General features: G+C 45.5%; 1 protein-coding gene and 1 pseudogene across 1 annotated transcript; both read left to right on the forward strand.

The window, feature by feature from the left end:
- Nucleotides 1-321: 321 nt before the first annotated feature.
- LOC123796940 (eppin) lies at nt 322-10,126 on the forward strand. The gene is made up of 4 exons (XM_045804518.2): nt 322-412; nt 1,868-2,002; nt 5,631-5,802; nt 9,979-10,126. The coding sequence occupies exons 1-4, from the start codon at nt 322-324 to the stop codon at nt 10,124-10,126; spliced, it is 546 nt and encodes a 181-aa protein (XP_045660474.1).
- Nucleotides 10,127-11,782: 1,656 nt separating this feature from the next.
- On the forward strand, nt 11,783-14,688 carry LOC123796939 (peptidyl-prolyl cis-trans isomerase A pseudogene; annotated as a pseudogene).
- Nucleotides 14,689-24,945: the final 10,257 nt, after the last annotated feature.

Raw genomic sequence — 24,945 nt, forward strand, 5'->3', positions numbered from 1 at the left:
AGAAGACCCCTGATGGCATTGACTCCTAAGGTCACCTAGAAAATGAGACAACCTTTGCCTGGTTGATCAGAGGGCCCAACCCAGGCTGCTGAGGATCAGAAGCCATGCAGTCAAAGACCCTTCCCCAGGGCTGTGCACTGTAGATGCCAGCTGGTCACATTGATGATCTCAGGAACTTGGTGTTCCCAGCAGGAAAGGAGGTGGCTGGCTTGACTCCAGTTCTCACATCCAAGATACTGACTACTGAAGAAATAGGCTGGACAAAGGCAGCCAGACATTTTCATGTTCTGGAATCACCGGACAGGCCTGCTGTTCTTCAGAATGGAGTCTTGTAGACTTTTGAGCATCCTGGTCTTATCCACCGTTCTAGTGACTGTCCAGGGATATGGTCTGACTGACTGGATCTTTCCCAGTAAGTACTGGGGCCTCAGCCCTCACCCTGGAGAGAGGGAAGGTTGCTGGGAGGAAGAAACAAAGAATACTACTTTAGTTGCTTCCCACCATGTTAGCCCTCGCCCTAGGTTGGGACATATTTGGAATATTTCTTCCAATTTCCCTCTTTATGGAAGATCCCTGCAGTGAATGCAAGATTGCAGACCTGAGGCAACCCCCACTTTCAGCCTCTTTGAAGTGAGGGTCAGTTGGGGGTGGAGGGAAGGGTCACAGGGTCCAGGGTTTATGGGAGGGGCTATAGGAATCTGGGAAGCCTAGGAAACCTTCCTCTCACACCACAACAGAAACAGCCCCCTTTCTCAGGATTATCATCTCTATCTTTCAAATATAGTCCTATAAAGTATTTCTGCATCCCCAGGGGTGCCTTGCCTTTGGGATAAAAGACAGTATCCAGAAGTTTCTTTGAACTGAAGACAGTAATACTTCGTGACTATAGAGTAATAATGACACTTGCTACCACTTACTGAACATTTAGAAAGTAAGGAGTTTGAGAGATCTGGATTCAGACATGGTGGGTCCAAATTCTGGTTCCACCACTCAGTAGCCATAACCTTGGGCAAGTTACTTAAATTCCATGTGCTTCTGTCTCCTCCTCTGCAAAATGGGGATGTCAGTAGAACTCAATGGGATAGCATTTAAAATGCACAGAAAAGTGCTTGTCTTATGGGAAACAGTTGACAAACGTTAATTAATGTTGCTATGCCTCAGTTCCTATGATTAGAGCTTTCCGAACTTTGCCTCGTTTCTTCCTCAATGACTCTGTAAGGCTAAAATGATTTTACAAGTGAAGATACGAAGGTTCAGAGAGGCGAGTCGTAAGCCAGAGATAGGATTTAAAAACCTGACTCTCTGATGCCAGGGTGAAGGATATTAATCACTGAGCAATAGCGCCCCCTCCCCCCAGAGGAACTCCCAAACACTGACTCCTCAAGGAGGCCAAAATGACCAGATTAGTTTAGACCAGTGTCTTTCAATGGGGCGATTTTGCCTTCCAGGGGACATTTGCTATGTCTGGAGACATTTTTGGTTGTTCAGCTGGGGAATGCTATTAGCATCCAGTGGATAGAGAGCTGGGATGCAGTTAAACGTCCTCCAGTGCAGAAAGCAGCCCTCCCTTGCCCATAAATAATGAAGAGACCCCGGTGGCAAGGTTGAGAAATCCTGCCTTAGAGGGGGTGAGGCCAGTGGGTGGAACTAGGGCCAGGGTAAGAAGGTGGAGAGTAAGGGTGGTCAGAAGACAGGGTAGTGTAGGCAGTGTTGGGAAATACATGAGAGCACCCTGGGGAAAAGGTCTCCTGTGGATGAGCAGAGAGAAAGCAAACTTCCCCGATTCCCCAGAATTGCCTTGGGTTGAGAGAAGAGTGGGCACCATGCCCTCCAACATTCATGGTTGTAAAACTATCCTATTTCCTAGGGAGATGCCCCAGAATCCGGGAGAAATGTGAATTCAGAGAAAGGGATGAATGTACAAAGGACAGACAATGTCTGGACAACAAGAAGAAGTGTTGCACCTTCAGCTGTGGAAAAAAATGTTTAGACCTCCACCAAGGTAATATTCAGAGCCTCAGAACAACCGGCCCCTCTGCCCACACCCTCACCTTCTGCCCATGTGTGTGGCATCGTCCCTGCTTTGCTAAGGGCTGGTCTCTAAGCAAGATTGCTGGGTTGGGGAGACCTGCAATTTAGAGCCATCACTGCCCCTGATATTATGTGTAACATTAGATAGTATCTTCATCCTGTCTGGGCCTTGGTTTCCCCAAACAGAAGATGACTATAAGATTGTACCAGACAGTCTCGTGGTTGCTTTTAACTCTTATGATTTTCTTTCTGGTTTGTTTGGACTCATGATTTCCTTTTTCTTTTACTATTATGTTATGTTAGTCACCATTCAGTACATCATTAATTTTTGACATAGTGTTCCATGATTCATTGTTTGTGTATAACTCGTGATTTTCTGAGTCCCCAGGTGACTACTATTGGCACATGGTTGCTGGAAGTGATAAGCAAGCTATTGGTATTTACCAGCTTTTTGCTGCAGAGGGGCCACCTCTCTGATTATTGAAGTTCAACTTAGCACCAGGAGACCTCCCTCAACTACTCCAGACCAGAGGATCTTTCCTTTACTCCTGCAATCTTAACTCCATGGCCATCTCCTTGGGCTCCAAATAGACTATCATAGACTATTTGGAGTAAAGACAATCTTTACTCTTCATTTAACAAATACGCATTGAGTGTATCTGAGACTCAATATAGGATTTGAGCAGTCTGGTCAGGGAGGTGAGGAAGGCTCCCTGAGAAAGCAAATCTGGAGTTGCGTTCAGAAGGATGGGTAATAAATTTAGGCATAGAGTGGGTGGGAGGGCTTTTGCAGGTGCAGGGAATAACATGAACAAAGGTTCAATGGTGGAGCCTGGGGAAGCCAGAGCGCAAGAGTACGTATGAGCATGGTACGAGGGAAAGGATCTTAGGTAGGTAGGGTCTGGTGGCCTCGTGTCTCACCTTGGTCCCAAGAGTGGTGGATGGAAATCCATTGAGGTGGACAGTGATGTGTTTGGTTTTTTACAATGCACACACAGAGGAGGAACAGAGTACCTTCATGGACTTCAAGAAGAGAGGATGTGATAGTATGGGCCACAAAGGTAGCTGAGGGGATGGAGAGGAGTGGGATATGTTTGAAAGGTGCCTAGGAGGTAAAGTAAGCAGGACTTGACAATGGAGCAGAGTGGGTAGGAGGAAGGTAGGTTTTTCATGTGCCTACAGGTGATGGACCCTGAATCCAGGCTTCCTGAGTTCAAGTCTTAGCTCCGGTTTTTACCAGCCTGGACAAATTAACAACTCTCCCCCACTGTTCCTCAGTTTCCCCAGATAATAAAAGGGCCAGTGTTAAAGGTTATTTGGAGGATCAAAGAAGTTGATGTGCATGAAGTTCTTAGAGCAATGCTTGGCACAATATAGCCAGGTGTCACATATTAGTTTAAATGATTTGTTATTCTTGACTGGGAGTTCCTAAAGAGCAGAGGCCATGCTTTTTCTTTGTCTCTAAAAGCATCCTGCACATAGTTCATGCTCGATGAATAGCTTATTTAGTTCAGGTCAGGATGCATTTGGTTTTACCCTCAACATTCTGCAAGATCCTATACTGAGCCAGACCACCTGCTAGGAATGGGGCTCCAAGATGAAATCAGACACAAACTCTGCTCCCTTGGAAGCTCACAATCTTACAGAGGAGACCAAAGAGGTAAACCAGTGACAATCATGCACATGAGATCAGAAGCATGGTGGAATAATGCAGGATTGGTCCAGGCACCTGTGGGGTTGTGGGGTGTATATGGAGTCAGTGACATCACAGAGGAGCTGATGCTGAGGTTTTGAAGGGAGAGTGGGAGTGTCACTAACGAACAGCAGCAGGATGGGCAGAGGGAATGCAGAGTGAAAGGTGTAGGTGTGTGGGATAGCAAGGGCTGTTGAATATTGCAGGAGAATGTACCTCAAATGGTACTGTAGTGAGGGTGGGGTGGGACAGAACCACAAGCAGGAGCCAGACTACAAAGAGCCTGTGAGTCATGGGAAGACTTGGCCATGAAGTCAAGGTCTTAGCTGTGGAATGATGTGATCAGCTTTGTTTCAGGTTCATTAGGTCTTTCCCTCTGGTGGGCAGGATGAAGGATTGATTGGAGGGGCCAGGGACAGGGGCAGGAGATCAGTTCCAAGCTATCCCAACAGCCCAGACATGAGACACTGAAGATTAAAGAGAGTGGCAGAGAAGTGAGCCAGGAGTTTTCCCTCAAGGACCTTAAAGTTTAGTTCGGATCTGCATTCATTTGCTAGGGCTGCTGTAACAAAGGGACCACAAACTGGGTGGCTGAAATAACAGAAATGTATTGTCTCAAGGTCCACAGTCTACAAGTCCAAGGTCAAGTGTTGGCAAGGCAGGGTCTTCCTCAGGTTATCAGGAGACCATCTGTTCCATGTCTCCCCCCTAACTTGTGGTGGTGTGCTGGCAATCTTTGGTAGTCTCAGGCTTGTAGACCTCTGCCTTCAGCTCCACCTGGGTGTGTGTGTGTGTGTGTGTGTGTGTGTGTGTGTGTGTGTGTGTGTGTCCAAATTTCCCCTTTGTATAGGAAGACGAGTCATATTGGATTAGGGATACATCCTACTCCAGGATGACTCATCTTAACTAATTACACCTGCCACAACTCTATTTCCAAGTAGGGTCACATTCTGAAGTACTGAGGGTTAGGACTTCCCGGGAAACAAACTGAGGGTTTCAGAGGGAAAGAGGGTGGGGAGATGGGGTAACAGGGTGATGGGTATTAAGGAGGGCACATGTTGTGATGAACACTAGATGTTATATGCGACTAATGAATCATTGAACACTACATCAAAAACTAATGATATACTATACAGAGGCTAACGAAACATAATTAAAAAATTAAAAAAACAAAACAAAAAAATATGAATGGGTATGGGGTGGGTAGGGGGAGACACAATTCAGCCCATCACAGGACTAAAGCTAACTGTGGGACAAAAGGTGCTTGATCATCTAAAAAAAACTAGCCCCTGCCTTCCCTGCCCTACTTGCCTTTTACTCATGATCCCATATTCTCTTTCCTGGCATGATTTACAGGGCAGGGTATGTGGCTTATATTTTATCATTTTCAAGACGCTTCCATATGTTTTATCCATTCAGGATGTATTTATTGAGCAGCTACTCTCTGCCAGGCATTGTGCTAGAAGCTGCACATTCAGGTCCATGAGGGCAGTCTCCCTTGTACCCAGGACAGCCCTGTGCCACTAGCAGGATGGGATGTTGCATTCTCATTTTCCAGAAGAGAAAGTCAAGGACAAGATGGGTAACAGGGGAGATCAATGAGCACACACTGAATTGGGAGCAGAGCCTTAAAATCAGTCTCCTCACTCTCAGGGAAGACAATGGGGATGGAGACCACAAGGAATGGGGAAGACAGACATTCTCCAGGCCTGCAGACACACCAACAGCTCCGCTCTGGGGTCTCACTGCAATGTGCACCATACGCCAGTAGATCTGGGCTCTTGAGTGTGATAAGGGGAAAGGAGCCTGCTCCGTTCCATGTCTGATGGTTTCCAGGGATAACAATATCAGCTGCTTTCTTGGGGGTTGGGCACTCGTATTGCTCAAGTCTGGGGTCTCCCTACAGACGTATGCACCATGCCTAAAGAACCTGGCCCCTGCATGGCGTTTTTTCATCGTTGGTGGTACGATAAAGAGAAGAATACCTGCTCCAGTTTCATCTATGGTGGCTGCAAAGGAAACAACAACAACTTCCAGTCCAAAGCCATGTGCCAGAACATGTGCCCCAGCAATCGTGAGTCCCCAGGGTATCCCATCCTCACTGGGGCCCTGCTGGCAGGCCTGTGTGTGGCTGCTTTGTTCAGGCATGGCCACAGTCTTGGCAGGCCAGGTGCTGACAGTGCCAACTCCACTTGGGAGGTGAGCGTGCACCTGGCAGAGGGTTGGACTGCCGCATTATGGGAACTGAGGTTGGGAAGGGATCCCAACGTGGTCATGAATCAAAGCTGGCAAGTATGAGGGGTGGAGGGAGGATGCAGACATGGTGGAATGCCAGAGACCAACTCCAGAGAGGTCACAGGACATCCAGTCTAGTGCTGGATCGCCAGCACTCTATCCCGACCACATCCCTTTTCTCCTGTAAGGGGGAAAGTATAGCTCCCCAGAGAAAACCCACTTTGTTTTCACCTCCTGTGCAAAGATGCACAAACGTCACTCCAAGACTCGCTCTGAAGATAAGCTGAGCCCAAGGTGCTTAGCAGGTCCTGTCCTATATTCTCACCAGGTTCCTAATCGTCAGTGCATAAGGATGCACCTGAACAACTACCAGGAGTTGGCTCGTGATCCAAGGCTCTGTCCATACACCTGACCGATGCTCCACGTTGGCTTCCACTCTTCCACTCCACGTTCCAAGGGCTTGGTTCTTCCCCAGACAGAGCCCCGGGAATTCCCCTTTCTCCAGCTCCGCCTCTTTTTACACATGGTATCATTCTCTTTTGATCCTGTCTCTATGTTTCTTTCCTTTATGTTGGATGTCTACAGCCCCCTGTGTATACCTGCATAGCTCCCAGTTTTCCCCAATAAAGTACTCTGTTTAGTCCTGTGCCTCCGAGACTGAACAATTCACATCTGTTGGTACATTACACTTTGCAGAGAGTAAAGGGTCATTGAGGCTCTTGTGACACCATTAAAGGGAGTGAAAACAGTCGGAACCTTGAGAGTTGAGAGCTCCAGGGACATTGTTATCCTCCTCTGTTTCTTCAAAACATTGTAAGACCCTTTTAAGACAAGGGTCTGCGGCCATTGCCTTAGTTTGGATCCCCCAGAAACCAATCTTAGGACAAGGACATGGGTAGAGGAGTTGACTTGGGAGATCTCTCAACACACACAACGTTGGGGTAGGTGATACAGGCAAAAGAGGAGTCGATTATGAGCTGGTTACCATGGGGGCAAACTGCAGCTCACCACCCCTGGGGACCGTCTATGGAACCCTGTAAAACATGTGTCCAAATGTCTGCATTCATCTCCAGTGATGGGGCGACTGAGGCATTTATTTATTAATTCCCATCCCTTCTTGGATGCCTGGACTTATGAGACCCCTTGCTCCTCCAGATTATTCCCCACGCAAGCTGAGCAAGCTGTCAGGGAGCCAGAGAAAACCCACAGCACAGAAGTAGAGACTCTGACACTTGAAGCGGGAAGCTATCACTGTGCTCTGAATGTCCATCAAGGAGCAAAGAACTAACACAAGCTACATTGTGGATGAACCTCAAAGGCATTGGTGTCGCAAAAAAAGCCAGACACGAGAGGTCACGTACTGTATGATTCCATTTATACTGACATATCCAGAATAGGTAGATCCATAGAAATAGAAAGTAGGTTACTGGTTGCCAGGGGCAGGATTAGGGTGGGGAAAACAGTGACTGCTAATAGGTAGAGGTTGCCATTTTTAGTTTTTAGTTTTATTTCTTTAAGTAATCTCTATACCAGATGTGGGGCTCAAGCTCCCGAGATCAAGAGTCACGTGGTCTTCTGACTGAGCCAGCCAGGCATCCCTAGGGTTTTCTTTTGGGGTGATAAACATATTGTGGAACTAATATAGGTGGTGGTTACACAACATTGTGAAGGCACGTAAAAGCCTCTGATCTGTCCACTTAAAAATGGTTAATCTTATCTGATGTGAATTCCACTTCATTTTTAAAAATGGTTAGAAAAAAAAATGTGCACTAAATCCATCTCCTGCAGCTGCAGGTGAACTCGGAGGCAAGCTAAGAACGTGTCTCATTGACATTTCACACCTTAAGTAGGAAAGTTCAGGGAAGAATCTTCATGCCCCACGGCTGCTGCTTCTAAGGTCATAAATGATATTTAGTATTTCCTCCTGCGTCACCCATTCCAAATTACACCCAATAGTAGAGGTTCTCTGTTAGCTCTGGCATCCTCTCCTGCTTTCAAAGCACCATGACCTTGACACACACTCTGAAGATTTCGTTCAACCTGGGATCAACCTGTCTCCTCCAGACCACATGTTACTTATGGTAACATCTTTACTTTTTGACGATGGTTAAGGAAACGGGGTGGCCCAAAGAGAAAAAAAAGGAGAAGGGCAGAAGGGAAATGAAGGGCAGGGAAAAAAGAGACCCAGAGGGAGACTCACAGGAAAAGAGAAAAAGGCAGGCACAGAGTAAAAGAGGAGGCACAGAGAGAAGGAAAATAAAGTGTAAGAAAAACAAGCAGACAGGAAAACAGACATATCAGGAGAAGTGTAAGATTGGAAAGAAGAGAACTGGGATATTCTTGATCTCTAAACTGCCCCCTGGAAAATGGAAGATGCTGAAATTGAACATGCCCTTTTCTAAGGGAGTCTAGAAGTCCCAGACAAACTTTGCCCCCTCTCCCTGGGTGACCAGAGAACCAGAGAGCCTCAGTAAACTGAGAAGTAGAAGCTGCCTGTCAAGAGCCCTTTCCCCCAGGGTCGGTGCTGTGGGTGTCAGCTACTCCCACTGATGGCCTCGGGGACTTGGCGTTCCCCAGCAGAGGGAGTGTGGCTGGCTTGTCTTCAGTGATATGTGGTTCCTGTGCCAGGGCAGCCAAAGCTCAGAAGCAGGAGCTACCGAGGAGCAGTTCCTAATTTTGGTGCCACCAGCCAGGCCAGTAGCTCTTAAAATGGGGCTCTTGGGACTTCTGCCAGTCCTGGCACTCTTCATCCTCTTGGGGGGAGTCCAGGAACCTGAGCTGGTTGAGGGGTTCTTTGGCAGTAAGTACTGGGGACTAGGTCCTCCCAGTGGAGACATGGAAGTTGCTGGGAGGGAGGAACAAAGAATTCTACGGATGAGGAACGCCTCCTCCACTCAGCCTGGGGTCATAGATGGGAGAAAGGGAGATACTCACAGTCCTTCTCTCAGACCCCTACCATCTGGTAAGATGCCTTCTGTAAGTGCAAGAACCTGAGTCTGTAACAACAGACTCCCCACTATCGTTGTGAGAGGGAATCGTTCTGCAGGTGCCTGGACCAGGAGTTCATGAGATGGAGTAAAGGTGCTGGGACATTACGGGCCTTTCCTGCAAGAAAGGTCCCTCACCCTAGCACCACCGTTAGCAGCTATGAATCTTCCAGTTGCAGCCCCCAAAAGTCTCCCCATACCCACCCCTCCCCAGAGAGTCCTTGCCTGAGGAGTAAAGAATGATCTCTCGAAGTCCCTCGGAATGCTGACATATGAAGACCCCCATAAGTAGCAGCTAAAATAACACTGAGTGCTCAGGAGTGAAGCCATACATTCCAGGTTCAAACCCTGGCTCCTCTCCTTAGTAGCTGTGTGACCTTGGGGACGTTCACCTCTCCTCCCTGTCCTCCAGATTCCGCTGTTTATAAAATGTGGATATTGATAGGACTTACCCGTAGAAATGCCGAGAGGATTAAGGAGAAGAGAACAAGTGCACAGTGAGCACCTTGTTAATATTAGTTATTATTATTGTGCCCCAGGCCGCCTGACGGTGGCTTCCAAGATGTGTCACCTAATCCTCGAAACCACTCTATAGGCAAATGAAATAATCAAGGTCCAAAGATGGTGCCTGCCCACCAAGGGTGGCACAGAATTCAAAAGCCCAGCCATCTGACTCCACAAATGGAGATCTCAGTCACCTGGAAGAGTTCTAGCACCTTCGCCTCCACCCAGGGAACATCCAAATACAGGAAGGCCAAGGGACGATAGTAGTCCTAGGGGGCAGCGTTCTTCTCCCTGAAACCTCATGGGTGGTGGGGGTGGGAGTAGGGCTGTGTTTAAGGACTAGATGGAGAGTCATTGTGGGGTTGGGAGTGGGGCCAGTAGTGTGAAAATCCCGAGTCCTCTGAAGGTCACTACCTTCTGGGGACCATGAAGCGAAAAAAGGCTTCTCTGACTCTGCAGTGGTGACCTGGGCCTGGTAATGGAGGATTCTGGCCTTCCTTCTTCCCTTTTTCACCCTCCCTCAGATAGGTGTCCCCGAACCAGAGTACCATGCATTTACAGAGAAATCGACCAGTGCGCGAGGAGCAAACCATGCCCCGGGAAGATGAAGTGTTGCAATTTTAACTGTGCAAAGAAATGTTTAGACCTCAAGGAAGGTAACACACAAACCCCCTGAACTATCCAGTGCCCTCCCTCCTGACTCCCACTCTCCGCCCATCTGTACTGGCAGTGTCGGACCTCTCCCCTGGTCCCCTGACGGCTGGTTTCTGACCAAGAATCTGGGTGCCTCTTCTACTTGACCCAAATCCTAGCAGCACTGGACTGGGGTGGGGTTATTTCATTTCTGCCCCTATTCAGGTATGTAATGTGAGTAACAGAGTCTTTGCTTAATGGGCTTTAGTTTCCCCATCTGTAAGAAAGATGTAGGCATTAGACCCCATGGTTTCTTGGCTAGTCTTCTGTGATCCTCTGAGGTGCCAAGTTCCCACTGAAGTCCCATCAAATGCCAGCATGGGGTCAGGTGATATGATAGCTATAAGAAACAGGTATATGATTTATAGTTCCTGGCTTTCCCCCACCCCAGTCTTCTCTGCCATATAAATGCAGGATGCCTTCCCTAACAATTTTTTTTACCTCTTCCACTCTTTCCTCTCTGTGCATATGATTGAACTTTAAAGAGGACCATCAAGGACCATTCATTCATTCATTCCTTCAACAAATATTTACTGGTGCTCCGTACATATATGATGGGCTCCGCTTGCTCAATATAGGCCAGGGGAGGAAAGAAAGGTTTTCTCAGAAAAAAGATCTATGATTTAAGACCTGAAAGATGGGCAAGAAGTAGGCAAAAATTGGAGGGAAGAGCTTTCTAGCCTCAGCTAATAGCATGTGCAAAGGCCCTGTATGAGGAAACAGCATGCTCAGGCCTAGAAAATCCAGAGACCAGAGAGTAAGCATGCCTGTGGTAAGAGAGAGAAATATCAGGATGGTGAGGCCATGTTAAGTAGGCAAGTGTCTGACAAGGCAGGGTCCTCCTGGCCAGATTAAGGGGTCTGGTCTTGATTCTAAGAGCAACAGAATATCTCTGTTCAAATCCCTTGCCATCTATGTGACTTTAGGGAAGTTACTTAGCCTCTCCGAACTTCAGTTTCCTCATCTGCAAAATGAAGAAAATAAGAGGACCTACCTCCTCAGCTTATATGTCAGTGTATGTCAAGTGCTAAGAACTTTAATAAATGCTATTGTTGTTGTGTTTCAGACTATGAGGTCTAAACAACTCTATTTGTATCTCATTGTACTATGCACAAAACAGTGGCCCGTTAAGTATTTCTCAAAGTTCAGGATATATCTGATTGTGTACCGTGAACATTCCTGAAGCATCTTCTCAGTGCCAGATCATCTGCTAGGAACTGGTGTACCAAGATGACGTAACGTGCAAGCCTCACTTTCTGATGGAGGAGTTAGAAAATATGAACAAAGAATTACGTGGAAGTGACCAATATGTGGGCAAGATTGAAAAGCAATAAAGAAAAGCAAACGGTGAAGAATGGAGCCAGGAGAGACATCGTAGAAGAGTGTGATGGGTGGGAGTGTTTTGAGGAATGAATAGGAGTGTACCTAGTAAGCAAGAGAGGGGTAGACACTCCAGGCATGTGCAAAAGTGTAGAGAAGTGTAACAGCACCATATTTTTTAGCAAGTTCATGCTGCTCTAAAAATATCATGTTCTTTCATTCTTCCAACCCTTTGCACACACCTAGAATATTCTCTAGCAAGGCAGGCACCCAAGCAATACTGCTCTGCCATCTCCTTGCAGACATATGCAGTTTGCCAATGGATATTGGCCTCTGCCTGGCCCGCATTCCACGCTGGTGGTACAATAAGGAAATCAAAAGCTGCTCCAGATTCAACTATGGTGGTTGCAGTGGGAACAATAACAACTTCCAGTCTAGAGCTGTCTGCAGGGCCATCTGCCCAGATATATGTAAGTCTCAGGGGTCCCATCTCCCATGCTCATCTGCACAGGTGGGAGGTCTGGGTGTTGGCTGGCCCATTTCAGGAAGTTGGCAGGCCTGGGGCCGATAGAACCAGTCCTTGCAGAAGGGTAAATAGGGGATGCTTTGGGAAAGAGAAGGTGGGAAGTGGAGCAGTAGTCAAAGGAAAGTTGACAAGTATGAGATGGATATGTCTTCATATGTCTTCATTTTCATTTATAAGGTGATTAGAGCCAGGACAACTACATGCTTTATTGACCAAACTGAGAAACTTTTGAGAGTGAAAGGAGATACCATTAATTATTACATTGGGACAACAGGTGTAAACTGGGACTTGACTGGAAAAACCAGAGCACACAAGCACCCTATGAGCCCCCAAAATCACTCCACTTCTGGTTTCTTTTCCTGTGAAAAGATATAAAAATGACCCCATCTCCTTTGTTCCATTAACTACAAGATTTGGTTCCTGAGATGAGTAGAGTCCAAGCATCTCATCCTTTCCTATTCTGCTATCTTGCAGAGTCACCATCTCCCTGAGTAGGATAAAGAGGACTGGAACAACCTCCAGAATTTGGCTCATAATTCAGGGATGTCTCCATGTGTGCCTGATGGATGCTTCCTATCGGCTTCCTCTGGCCAAATCGCAGCTGCCAAGACACTGACTGTTCCAAAACCCAAACCCCAGGATTTGCTTACTCCCTTTCCTCCAGCGCAGCTTTTCTTCAAACACAATGCCCTTCACCCTTTAACCTTTTCTCAGTGTCTGATCCTATCTCTTCACTCTCACGGTACCTGTGTATGGCTCAGAAACCTCCAGTTTCCCTAATAAAGTGTTCTGTAGATCTGATATTTCTGAGAATGAATAATTCACATCTACTCCCTCTGTGCAGTGTTTGCAGAACAAGAAATCATTGGGTCTTCCAGTGACACCAAAAGAAAGAGAAGAGTATGGAAATCCTGCAAATTGGGAATGCTAGTGATGCCATGGCCCTGGTAAAATTGTCATGAAATGCTTAGAATGGAACTGGGTTTGCTCAAGCGAGTGACCATGAGGCTTGCACTCCATCAACTTCATGGGAGATTCATCTCCGAAAAGGCTGTGAGCTTGTTTCCCAGGCTTTCAATAAAGGATACACTTCCAGAGTCCAGCACAGACACTACAAAATAGAAGATAACTGGGGAGAGACATGAAAGGAGGAGATGGGGCAGCAAAGAAGAGATTCAGAGCAAGTGAGAAGAGAGAGGGATGGAGGAGGGAAAGATACTGAGTGATGGCACAGTTTTAAAGCAGGGACCTACAATTCTTTCACTCACTTCAGTCTAGAGGTAGAGTCCACGGAGTCCACAGCCCCTCCCTTTGAATCTCAGCAAACCATGGGACCGCTTTGACCAGTCAAGTAAAGCCAGATGATGCTGTGTGACTTCCAAGGTTAGGCCAGAAAAAGTGCACTCCATCCTCTTACGATGCTTGTTTACGGGGGGTACATGAGACAGCTGCCATGTAAGAGGTCCAGTTACTCTGAGACAATCATGCGGGGGAGGCCCAAGCACGTGCTCTGGATGACAGCCTCAGACAAGGTCTACCTGAGAGCCAGTGTCCATTCCCACCATGTGAATGAGCTTCCAACCCAGTGGAGCTTCAGATGACTGTGGCCCCAGCAGACATCTGACTGCAACCGGGTGAAGACCCCAGGAGAGAACTATTGAACTCATTCCCTCCCAAATTGCTCACCCACAAAATGGTGAGAAATAGAAAATGTTCTGGGAAATTTTATTCACAGCAATAGGTAGGTAATTGGAACAGATGGGAAGGAAGTGAAAGGAAAAGGAGAGAGATGGAGGAGAGGAAAGGCACAGGGAAGTCAATGGGAAGGAAGAAAGGGGTCCCCAAAGGACTGGGCAAGTTAAGAAGGTGCCAGGCTTAAAGAGGGAACCCCACAGCAGGAGTCTTGGCCACCACAGCACACCAAAACCTGGATGTATCTTTCAAATGAGTTCATTGTCTGGTATAAGTTGAATCAAGACGCTCTAATGAGAGTCTGGGATCCACTTACTGTTGAGTAATTTCTTTCCTCTCCACGTCTGTTTCTCTCTTTAAAAAGGGCTGGTTAAACTGATGACTATTTCTGAAAATGCTGTTAGCAAGCACCTACATTAGAATTACTTGGGGTGGGAAGAGTCTGTCTAAAATACAGGTCCTCAAGGAATTGCAGATGCCGCTGCCCCAGAGCAGCCTGCACTACCCAGCTACAGTCAACCCCACCAAGTTCTTCAACATGGCTACGGATGGCGAGCCCTTGGTTTGGGTTTCCTTTCAGCTGTTTGCCGACAAAGTTCCAACGACAGCAGAGAACTTTAGTGCTCTGAGCACTGGGGAGAAAGGATTTGGTTATAAAGGTTCCTGCTCTCATAGGATTATTCCAGGATTTATGTGCCAGGGTGGTGACGTCAGTTGCCATAATGGCACTGGTGGCCCGTCCATCTATGGGGAGAAATTCGATGATGAACATTTCATCCTGAAGCACATGGGTCCTGGCATCTTGTCCATGGCAAACGCTGGACCCAACACAAACGGTTCCCAGTTTTTCGTCTGCACTGCCAAGACTGAGTGGTTGGATGGCAAGCAATGTGGTCTTTAGCAAGGTCAAAGAGGGCATGAATACTGTGGAAGCCATGGAGCGCTTTGGGTCCCAGAATGGGAAGACCAGCAAGGAGGTCACCATTGCCGACTGTGGACAAATCTAATAAATTTGACTTGTGTTTTATCTTAACTACGAGACCATTCCTTTTGTAGCTCAGGAAAGCACCCCCTCACCCCTACTTACTTGAAATAATCCATAATCTTTGTGCTTTCACTGCAGTTCTATGGGTTCCATGTTTTCCTTACTCCCCTCCAAGTCTAGTTGGATTGCAGACTTAATATGATTATGAAATAAAAACTAAACAATAACAACAAAATAAAAGTAAAAGGGTCCTCCAGATCCCATAAATATGCATTTTTAACAAGTACAGCCAAGTGATTTTAAAGTTTCAGAACCTGTGGATTGGATGATATTTAAGAGCCAATCCATTAGTGAGAAAAAAAAATAATAAAGGCTTAAGAAGTCTATTGGTGTCTGCTCCTTGTATAGAAGTAGATCAGGAGAAAATGTTAGAATCATTAAATATGGGGAGGGTCAGGGAAAGGTCGTGCAGAAGACCCCAAAGTCCTGCTAGTCTGGCAGTTTTACAGAGTGACCATCTAGCCAAGTGGCCCCCATGTTTGCATCTCCTTTATCTACATGGCTCTTGCCTCCACACATCTGTGAGAGTTAGTCTGTTCTCCCGGGAACATCTTTGTGCATCTTTATGATCCAGACTAACAAGTCATAACTGGTCTCATCCTGTAGGAAGAAGGAAGTAGGCAGAGCACTTATCTGGGAATAAAAATATCCAAATACAAATCCCAACTTTGCCCCTGGTTGAAGTATGACCTGGTTGGCACAGGGTAGGGTGGAGGGATGCTTCTCTCAGGACCTCAGTCTCCTATCCATAAGATGAAGGTGATGGATTAATAATGTCCGAGTACTTCTCAATTTGAGGAACTATGGCAGGTCAGGAACCCAGCCAAATCTAATAAGCACCTGATGCTTGTCTGTCCCATTAGTACCTCTCAGTCCTTGGTTAATGTTGATATACATGAATGACTGGAACAAAATCATTCTGTCCTAGAGGGCCCATGGATCAGAGTGGTCCTTGAAAATGGCCAGAATGTGCCTTGCAGTTTATGGAGTCTGCTGTCCTTAGGAATGAACTCAGAGCCCTAGGGGCTGAGCACAGGGAAACCTCTGCCTTACAAGGACCTCAGTGGAAGATGTTGTGTTTCTTTGTTAACTATTTGCTCATTACTCTGCCCATTAGAAGCCAGAGAACACCTCAAGTGGAATCTTCAAGTGTTACCCATGGTATCTTGCAGATCCAGGACTCCTCATCTTCCCTCTCATTCTTATTCTCTCCTTGAAGCTATTTCCAGAGCCAGAAATGCCTAGAGGAAGCTCGAGATGGTTTTGAAACTCAGGGAATGTTGAGTTCCACAGCCTCAGTCACCCTCCTTTTTTTAAACCCATGTAGAAATGGAAGCTTCTAGTAAGAAATAGATTCGTCCAAGATCACACAGCAAATCAATAGCAAAACTGAAGCTAAAATCCAGGTTCAAAGGGTAGCAAGGGGTTGTCAGATTATACAGCCTAGCTGGAAATCAGGATGGATATAATGGCTATTTGTCAGTTGGTTTGTCAATATTCAGCATCTTAATTCCATTCTAACAGTTGAAGAAGTCTCCACTGGGAGTCTTTTTTTTAAGTTTTTATTTATTTATTTGAGAGAGAGAGAGAGAGAGAGAGAGACAGAGAGAGCACAAGCAGAGGGAGGGGCAAAGGTAGAGGGAGAAGCAGACTTCTCGCTAAGCAATGAGCCCAACATGGGGCTCAATCCCAGGACCGTGGGATCATGACCTGAGCTGAAGGTAGATGCTTAACCAACTGAGCCACCCAGGTGTCCCAGGAGTCTTGGTATGAGGTAAAACCAGCATTCCACTGTAAAAGCTGAAAGAACCAGACTTTATCAGTCAAGATTCAGTAAAGGACACAGAAACTACACTCAGTATTTCAAACAGAGAGTTTTTAATACTGAAAGTCGGTTATATGGGCATTGGTGGGAGTGGGGGATACATCTGTCACTCCTAGATTTGAGAGAATAAAATCTTTAGTGTTCGCAGACCTAGGAGTTCATAAAAGGGGCCCAGGCACAGCTGGAGCTCATACCTCTGGCAGGACAGAGAGGTGGGGACTGTCTGGCTGGCACTCAGTCTTCTAAAATGCACTGTGGCTGGAGTTCCGACCTCTGAGGGGAACCTGGCTCAAATGGAGCTGGGTCCACTGAGTTGGGAGATGCAGCCAGCTGGTGCTAGTGTTTGAGGAAGTGCAATGCATGTGGCTTGAAAAGTGCCAAAAGGATCTAGAGGATAGAGGTATAACTGTGTTTTGCTGCTGGAGACATGCTGACCAGAGCCATAAACAGGAAGGAAACCCCTTCTCCCCTCATTTCACCTGTCAATTTCTTCTCAGTGTCTCCCGCACAGAGTCTAACTGGAACTGCTGGAAGCAACACACAAAAGAATGAGGGAAAACTTAGTTTGCAGAGTGTCACTGGAAGCATCAGAGGAAGAGTATGAAGGGATGGACTTGCAGCTCAGAGACAGTTGGTAAATAGTATGCACTCTCCCAGCCTCTCTTGCAGCTAGGGAATAGGCACTTATCTTGGGCTCAATCAAATACTCCCACATTGAACAGACATTGAACTGGGAACTAGTACGAAAAGAAGAAGGCCAATGGGGAATTTATTCTGATGGAAACAGTGGCAACAGACAACCTCATCTTGCTTCTGCGAACAGTAGAGGCAGGGATAATGGTGATGGCATTGATGGAGCAAGATGGTACAAGTGTTCAGTGTTCTGTTGACTGTGGCCCCAACTTTGCAACCTTCCTTATTCCCAGCCATTCTCCTAGTCTTATTTTCTAGTGCTTCTGGTGATCCTGTGAACTACCCAAATTCTTAAAAAATAAATTTCCTTTTTGCTCAAAATAACCAGAATTGTGTTTATGTCTAGAAACCCTGATGGATATAACAAGGATGGCACCTGGAGGGTACACTGAGCCTAGAAATCTGAATGAGCACAAACAAACTTTTTTTCTTGGGGCACCTGGGTGGCTCAGTCAATTGGGTGTCTGACTCTTGGTTTCAGCTCAGGTCATGATCTCAGGGTCGTAAGATTGAACCCTGCCTTGGGCTCTGTGCTGGGCATGGAACCTGCTTAAGATTCTCTCTCTTCCTCTCCCTCTACCCCTCCCCCTTGCTTGCGCGCACACACACACACACACACACACACACACACACACTCTCTCTCTCTCTCTCGCTCTCTCTCTCTCTTTCTCTCTCTCAAAAAAAGAAAAGAGAACGTTTTTCTTTCCAGAGAGGTTGTCATCCTTCTGTGATGTGGTCCGATGGAGTTTTTCCCCATGATTGGTTCCTGAAGCCTGTCATCATGCTATGGCCCCCATATTCCTCTGAGTTAAGTTTTACCTTGGAAAAGGTGCCCTGTAGAACATGGATGTCCAGAAGTATGTAACACCAAGGTCATTTGCTATCTTACTTTCTCTTGGGAGGACCTAGTCATTAAGAAGAACTGGAGCTTGAGTGAGAATCAGAGGGGGCATTCTCTTCAAAATAACAGGGTAAAGCTAGACAAGTTCCATGAATAGTAGAAGAGCTCTGGGCTTGAGGAACTGTTCAATAAAGCTGGCCCCAGGCCTTAGATTCTGTGCAACAATGAGTCACCCAGTCTCTTCTCTGAGCCCCAGTTACCAAACTTGCACCATTAGGAAAGACAAAGAATCTTCCCCCACAGACTCACCTGAAGATCTCATCCTTCCCACATCCAATGACGTCCAAAAAGATATTAGTGGTGGTAGTGATGGGAGAAGGGTAGATCTGCGCAGAGCCACAGAAGATCCAGTAAGACATACTATAGACCACACACCTCCCAGGAAGACCTGAGGCTCCAAGCCCTTGTTCTACATCTTCCTCTCATCAAGTGAGCTGCACTCCATGGGAATAACATATCAAGAAGGGGGAACTGAGCCTGTGTAACTGTCATTGTTTTCTAAATTTTCCACTTGGATTTCTTAAGACATAAATTTACTCTATTCTTAAAGTGATCAGCCTTATTTTTGCCCTCTGGACATTTATTTGGAACATAAATAAAGTAAAAATGGAAATCAACTCCTTTGGTATGTGAGTGTTTATGATAAATGTATTTGTTATATGTACAAGCACGTCTTCTCTCTAAGCCCTGGTTTCCCTGTTCTGTAAAATGAGGGTGGCAATAATATCTATTCCAAGGACGTTTTATGAGAATGTAATGAGACAAGGCAGAAAACTCCCTGACATATAGTGCTCAAGTGATGTTAGTCTCCTTCCCTTTCTAGACAAGAGAAAGGTTACGTGGAGGTTAGAATCTAAATGAAGAAACTTCTTTCTTTCAAAATTCCACCCAATTTACTTCCCCTCCCCATACCACTCAAATCAATGGGTCTCAACCAAAAGTAATTTAATTAATTCTTTACACACACACACATGCATGTACATATAGTTGATGTGAGGTTAGTAAGACTCCTTTGATAAGTCTAAGAGCTGGATAACCAACAAGAAGTTCCTTCTAGCTTCTCTAGTGTGCATTTAATAAATCTTACACTTGTCCTCCATCTTCTGGAATTACAGTAACCCTGCACCCAAGTCACCCAAGAAAGGGCGAAGTCACTGAATCACGGCCAAAGATCCCCCAGGACAACCCAGGTACAGAGTGCCTGGTTTTCAAAGTCCAGTGCCTTCCACACTGACCCACAAAGCCTGTTCAGCCAAAAAAGCACAGGCACACCTCATCAAGCACTACCATCAGTGCATGGAGTTTTTATCATGCTGCTAATGTTAGAAATTTTTTAAATCAAAAAATAATTTATGTCCATAACCCTCTGCAGGGTTTCCTAACCTTGGCACTATTAACATTGGGGAACAGAAAATTCTGTGTCGTAGGGCTGTCCTGTACCTTGTAGGATGTTTAATATCATGCCTGGACTTTACCAGTAAATCCCTTTACCAGTAAGTCCCTTCCCACCCCTGAGGTGTAATCATCGGAAGTGTCTCTAGATATTGCCAAGTGTCCCAGGGGGAGGTGGGGGCATGTAGAATGAAAACTGCTCTTCTGTATAGCGTGTTAAAAGGCCAATTCTCACTTTCAGCCCAGCTGTTCTAGAAAAGGGAACATCCTGGTAAGCTCTCACCAAAGAGCACCAACAGGCAATCCTGCCTTTCCTCTGCCTGAATGGCAAATGCCAGTCTGTTCACTCCCTGGGGGTCTCCTTCTGCCCTTACCTTGGTTTCTGATGAACTGATTAGACTACCTAAGAGGGCTAAGGAAAGAGATCCCAGGAACAATGTTGGTGGACCACCAAAGTACAAAAGAAGATGAATCAAAGAGATGTTGATGCATAGATATGTATCTCCTCTTCAGAGGAGATAAATAGGAAATAAAGGTAGAGGAAGCAGTGAAGATCAGCAGGTGATAAGAGAGTTGACCAACCATTATGTAAACTACTGTTGGGAGAAGCAATGGCCAAAGAATGAGTATCAGCTTCAGCGGATTTAAAGAGAAGGAAGAGCTATGGGTAGTGAGAAAAATGGGTAACACATGTCTGTAGGGGCCAAGCATGGTGCTGATCCAGTTAGCACTCCATTTCCAAAAAGGCATCATGACCCCCCCCCATGCACACATCTGCAAATGGTATGTGCCTGTGTGTGCATTTACAACTAATAAAACATTTGCATATTCATTGAACACTTGTGCCAGATTCTGGGAGGTAAGCCAAACTCTCATAATTCATCTCAATTTTTAAAAAGATTTATTTATTTATTTGAGAGAATGAGAGAGAGAGAGCCCGTGAGCATGAGTGGGAGGGGCAGAGGGAGAGATAATCCCAAGCAGACTCCACACCACGTGTGGGGCCCCACATGGGGCTCTATCTCACAACCCTGAGATTGCGACCTGAGTCAAAACCAAGATTTAGAGACTAACCGACTGTGCCACCCAGAAGCCCCAATTCATCTCAATTTATATGTGAGAAAACTGAGGCTTGGAGAGGTTAAATAATTCACCCACGGTAAAAAGCCCCTGTACTCAAAAACAGAACCTCGGATTTCAAATCCAAGGCTCATTAAATCCAACTAAAGCATGCTGGTTTTGTCTTCTGAAAAATCAAATCTCTGGAAGATCCAGGAAAGGAGTTGGGTGGGGAATGTGCTGCACCCTGGTGATTTGGGCATGTGTTTAGACAGATGATTCTCTAAATCAAACAAAGTTGGGCCCTCCTTCTACACTGCGCTTTTGACATTTCCATTCAAATACACTGAGTCTGCATCTTCTCCAAGTAGGTTACTGTTTCTGATCTCTAGACCATGTATTTGTTGTTCCAAAATTCCTTGAAGTCCCCAGAGGGGAGGGAGATAGCACCTAAGACTATGCCTGGCATGTTATGGGAACTCAGTGTTTGTTGAATGAATGAGTGATACAAGGGTTTTGGAGCTGGACAGACCAGGGTCCCAGTCCTGACTATGAAACTTGTTATCCATGTGACAAAGACAGTTTGACCACTCCTTGTCCATAAGATGGGTTCTAAGCTTTGTGGGAATCCTGTGTGTGTTCAAGGGAGGTAATGTGTGAAAAGTATTTTACACGGTGCCTGGAAAGGTAAGGCACTCAACAAATTGGTAGCTGTTGTTTTATTATTATTAAAGGGGCTTCCATTCTGAAGTGTAGTTAAATGACCTTGGTTAAAAATCAGGTAAGGCCAAAGGAGAAAGGCAGAGCTGTGCTTTGGCTGGACAATCTATTCTAGTGGTAGCCCAGCCTTGTAAATAGCAGCGGTTGGGGGTAAATTAGCTGAATGTGGGCTTAGGTTCCTCCCCTTGGTCCCCTTTCTCCCTAAAATGCCAATCCCAAGCTGGGCCACAGGCTGGGTGGCAACATGAAGCTCCAGGTCTCTCTCCCGTTCCAAGAGCCTCAATCAGGATTAGGACGAAGTTGGTATGGAACACTGGAGCTCCAAGAATAGCCTGGGAATAAAGCAGGGTGTCTAGCAGCACAGAGAGAGTGACTTATAGGATAGGGAGTCAATTCAATTCACCTCATCAAATGTATGTTCATCAAATATATGTGTACAACATGCCAGACACTGTCCTAGGTGCTGAAGCTAAAGCAATGAGCAAAACAAAGATCCTGCCTTTGTGGAATTCATATTCCAATGGGAGAGAGACAGACAATACATAACACACATAATACATGGTAAAAGATCTATAGAGGAAAGAAAAAGTAGAGCAGAGTAAGGGGGATTCAAGTCTGGGGTGGGGCTGGTGGCAAGCAAGGTGAGATGGAGAAGGATGTGATAGGAGTCAAAATTTGAAGATGAGGAACTTAGCCAAGTCAGACCTACTTGTAGGAAAAGGCTCCATTCTGGACTTTGATTTGCTAAAGCTTAAAATCTGCAAATGGATGTGGAGAGATGAAATGCAGTATATACAAGATTATTGAAAATGAGGAGAATTAGCAGTAGTGTCCAAGATTTTTCAGCAGCCAGTAAAATTCCCTTTAAAAAATCATATTATGCATGTGTGTGATGAGCACTGGGTGTTATATGCAACTAATAAATCATTGAGCATTATATCAAAAACTAATGATGTACTATACCTTGGCTAATTGAATTTAAATTAAAAAATAAAAATAAAAAAGTGAAATAAAAAAAGCTGTGAAGGCTAAGGAAACGCAGGTAACATTAATTTATTTCTAAGGCCTACAGCTAGAAAGTTGCAGAGGTGGACGTTGAGCCCAGGCTGGTCCATTTCCAAAGTCTTAACTGCTATGCTACACTTTTTCATGATTCTCAGAACTTCCCCCACGGGGCTGATTTTCAGCCATAGCTTTTATTCAAAGGGTTTCAAAATAACAGGTTTGCTGTCAAGACAACAGACAATTCCCACTCTCTTCCTCCACCCTGTCGTTTTCCATTACATTACTGCTCATTAGAAGGAAGTCACTGCGTCCAGCCCACACTCCAGGAGGTAAGTATGCAGGGGCACTCATACCAAGAGGTGGGGATTGTTTGGGGCCACATTAGAAGTCTGTCTGCCACAAGGAGTAAATTGGCCTGAATTATATGGCAGTGACTGCTGGAAGTCTCAGTTCTTGGGCCTTTCCCTTCACCATTCTTCTTCCCTGGTATTTGCTCACAGATGGAAAGTTCAAGGCTCATAGTGCCTGGTCCCTGTGAGTACAAATATCCAAGTGGTCCTACATCATCAAGTCTAGGTTCTGAGAGATGTCATTATAAAAGTTGCTTAGTTGGAACGATAAACAAAAATTGCCAGAAAGAAGAAACTAGATCACTGGCCAAATAAGCTACATGGGCCCTGGGAATAACCTTCTTGACATGGTATTGAGGATCTCATTAAATTTCTTTTTTTTTTAATGATTTTTTAATATATTATGTTAGTCACCATACAGTACATCCCCGTCATTAAATTTCTTAATTCAAAAGTGCTTGGCTGGCTCAGTCAGGGGAGCGTGGGACTCTTGATCTCGGGGTCATGAGTTTGAGTCTCACATTGGGTGTAGAGATTATTTAAACAAGTAAATAAATCTTTTAAAAATTTCTCAATTCACATATGATGGAGGAAGATCTTCCAAATGCCCCTGAGGGCAGCAGCAAGCTTCTCAAGCCTTTAAAAAAACTTCCTGGGAAGAATGATAGAGAATAATTTAGGAGCATATATTAATGCAGATATATAACTTGCTTTTATCAGTTACCAATATTGGGTGATGATTTTCTTACACCATCAAATATTCTGCAACATAATTGCTAAAGAGCTTTCCTTGTATGGATAGATCATATTTTTTAAAGCAAGCTACTATGATTAAATGTTAAGGTTGTTTATGGCTTTTCAATATAATAATAGTGCAAGGATAATAAATCACTGTGTACATTTCTGATTGTTAGAAGAGATTCTAAGAAGTGAAATTTCTGGGTCAAAGAGGACATGCATTTTAAAAGCGTTCAATACACAATACCTTTCATTAAAATTTTAATAACCACCACTTATGAAACACTTATGATATGCCAGGAAGCAAGCCTAGTGCTTTGCATACATTATCTCATTTAATATTCTCAACAGCCTGAAGAGGAGGATTCTATTAATAACTGTATCTTACAAATGAGAAAGTTGAAGGTCAGGAAGATAAATGACTTGCCCCAAATAGTCAACTGGCAAGGAATGAAGCCGGTATTTGAATCAAAGTCTGACTCCAGGGCCCATGTTCTTAATTAGTTTACTATCACTAAACCATAGCTCTGCCATGGCCAGCCCAGTCCCTCCTCACCTCTCCACCCCATAAAAACCCTGGACTTCTCCAAATAGACTCCACAATGATATTGGGGGTCTGTGGGCTTCTACCTTTTCATGTTCACATTTTGTAGGTTAAAAGCAGGGACCTTGCCTTACACATTTCTCCTCTACACTGGGCCAAGCAAAGTGACATGCACAGAGTAAGTATTCAGCCAGTACTTGTTGGTTAGTTTCATGAAATTATACCTTAGAGGAAAGGAAAGACCTGGGATTTCTTTTTCAGAATTAAGGTTTTAACTTATGAGTCAATGCTATGAGCCTCATCATCTCTGAATTATGGAAGGGAGGAAGGAAGGAAGGAAGGTAGGAAGGAAGGAAGGAAGGAAGGAAGGAAGGAAGGAAGGAAGGAAGGAAGGAAAGGAGAAAGGGAGGAAAAAGGAAGGAATCAGGGAGGGAAGGAAGCTCTGATCTCTCCAGGAGAACTGGCTTCAGGAAGCACAATTGACTGACAGCCCACCTGCCACCCCCCTGGGTCCTCCATCTTGTTTGAATCAACGTTGTGTTCCCTCAGGCTGCTTCCAGCCAACATCTGAGATTCGTGGAGGTCCTAGAGAGGGCCCATCCCTCTGAGATAGAGGACTCCCCTAATAAGCAACCAAGATTTCCCACTGGCCCGGACAAGCCTTCTTAGAACTGAGCTACAATCAGAGACTTTCTGCCTAAACCCCCTGCCCTCCCGCCTCCTTTCACTAGTGTGAGACCCCCATCACCATCTGAAGGCCCTCTCTGCCTCCTCCTGCCCCCATTTATCCTACATGATACTTCCCCAGTAAATCTCTTGTGCCTTTAATTTCCTCTTGGGAGGACCTAGACTGACAGGGGAGGAAACACTGCACTTTTAGAAGGAAAACTAAGAGTCTGGTGAATTGTGATAAAAATGTGGAGAAACAATGCTGAAAAAGACAAGACCACTCACACCTGGTAATTCTCACAACAGTTCCCAAACCAGAGACT

This window comes from Ursus americanus, chromosome 22 (genome assembly GCF_024610735.1).
Source record: "Ursus americanus isolate L20-20 chromosome 22, mUrsAme1.1.p, whole genome shotgun sequence".
Taxonomy (NCBI): domain Eukaryota; kingdom Metazoa; phylum Chordata; class Mammalia; order Carnivora; family Ursidae; genus Ursus; species Ursus americanus.